At 56.1% G+C, this 814-nt stretch overlaps 1 protein-coding gene across 1 annotated transcript; it reads right to left on the bottom strand.

Annotated features, from left to right (window-relative positions):
• Positions 1-17: 17 nt before the first annotated feature.
• Positions 18-529, bottom strand: TRAVEDRAFT_42964 (uncharacterized protein; the record flags this gene model as incomplete). The annotated part of the gene is made up of 2 exons (XM_008035549.1): positions 18-181; positions 247-529. Coding segments are annotated over 2 exons (447 nt in total), but the record flags the coding sequence as incomplete, so codon positions are not given.
• Between the last annotated feature and the right edge of the window lie 285 nt (positions 530-814).

Below are 814 nucleotides of genomic sequence, written 5' to 3'. Positions count from 1 at the left end.
TCTTTGGGACGTGGTACCAGGATCCAAGTCTTGTTCTCCAGAAGAGACTCGTACTCCGCTTTTTCAGCAAGTTGCCACTTTCCAGCGTCAGGCGTGTTCATGGCATCCCGATGAGAGTTCGGTAAGCCTGCCTTGTACTGAGCAGCAGCTAAGAAGCAGAGGAATGACTCCGCTGACAAGTCTGAGTCCGATTGCACATCAACCTGAGCAGGAGGCTGATCGCCATACACGTTCTGGTTCCGGTACCTTTCAGGGAGTTGCACGTTCTCACGACGAGGGCGATCACGAGCGACGCTAGGACCTCCCACTGGCTCATGACGATTGCGCTGGTGGGAGGGACGCGGAACAGGAACGGGCGGCGGAGGCGACGGAGGACGTTCAGGGACAGCAAGAGCAGGTTCTGGAGGAGCTGGAGGAGCGGGTGGAGGAGCAGGAGAGGGTGGACGCTCATGAACCTCAGACTGAGGCTCAGGAATTTGGATAGGGAGAGGGATAGGAAGGTCGTCATTGGCTTCTGCGTTCGAGGCATCGTCCGACGATTCGGTGTACTCTGGGAACGGACCATCGTCTGGGGTAACAGGACGATTGCCGGGGGTTTTGCGTGCAGGGAAAGACTCTTCGTCAAATATCACATCGCGAGATACGACAATAGAGCGGGTAGCTGGGTTCCAGAATCTGTACCCCTTGGAACCAGGTTCATACCCCACGAAGGTCATCTCGACAGCCTTCTTGTCGAGTTTCCCAGTGCGCTCTGACTTCTGCACATGCACGTATGCTTTGCACCCGAAAACGCGGAAGTAGGACACATCAGGGA

Source organism: Trametes versicolor, assembly GCF_000271585.1.
Source record: "Trametes versicolor FP-101664 SS1 unplaced genomic scaffold TRAVEscaffold_2, whole genome shotgun sequence".
NCBI lineage: Eukaryota > Fungi > Basidiomycota > Agaricomycetes > Polyporales > Polyporaceae > Trametes > Trametes versicolor.
Note: the sequence above shows the minus strand (reverse complement) of the source record. Positions and strands in the feature narration are given on the sequence as shown.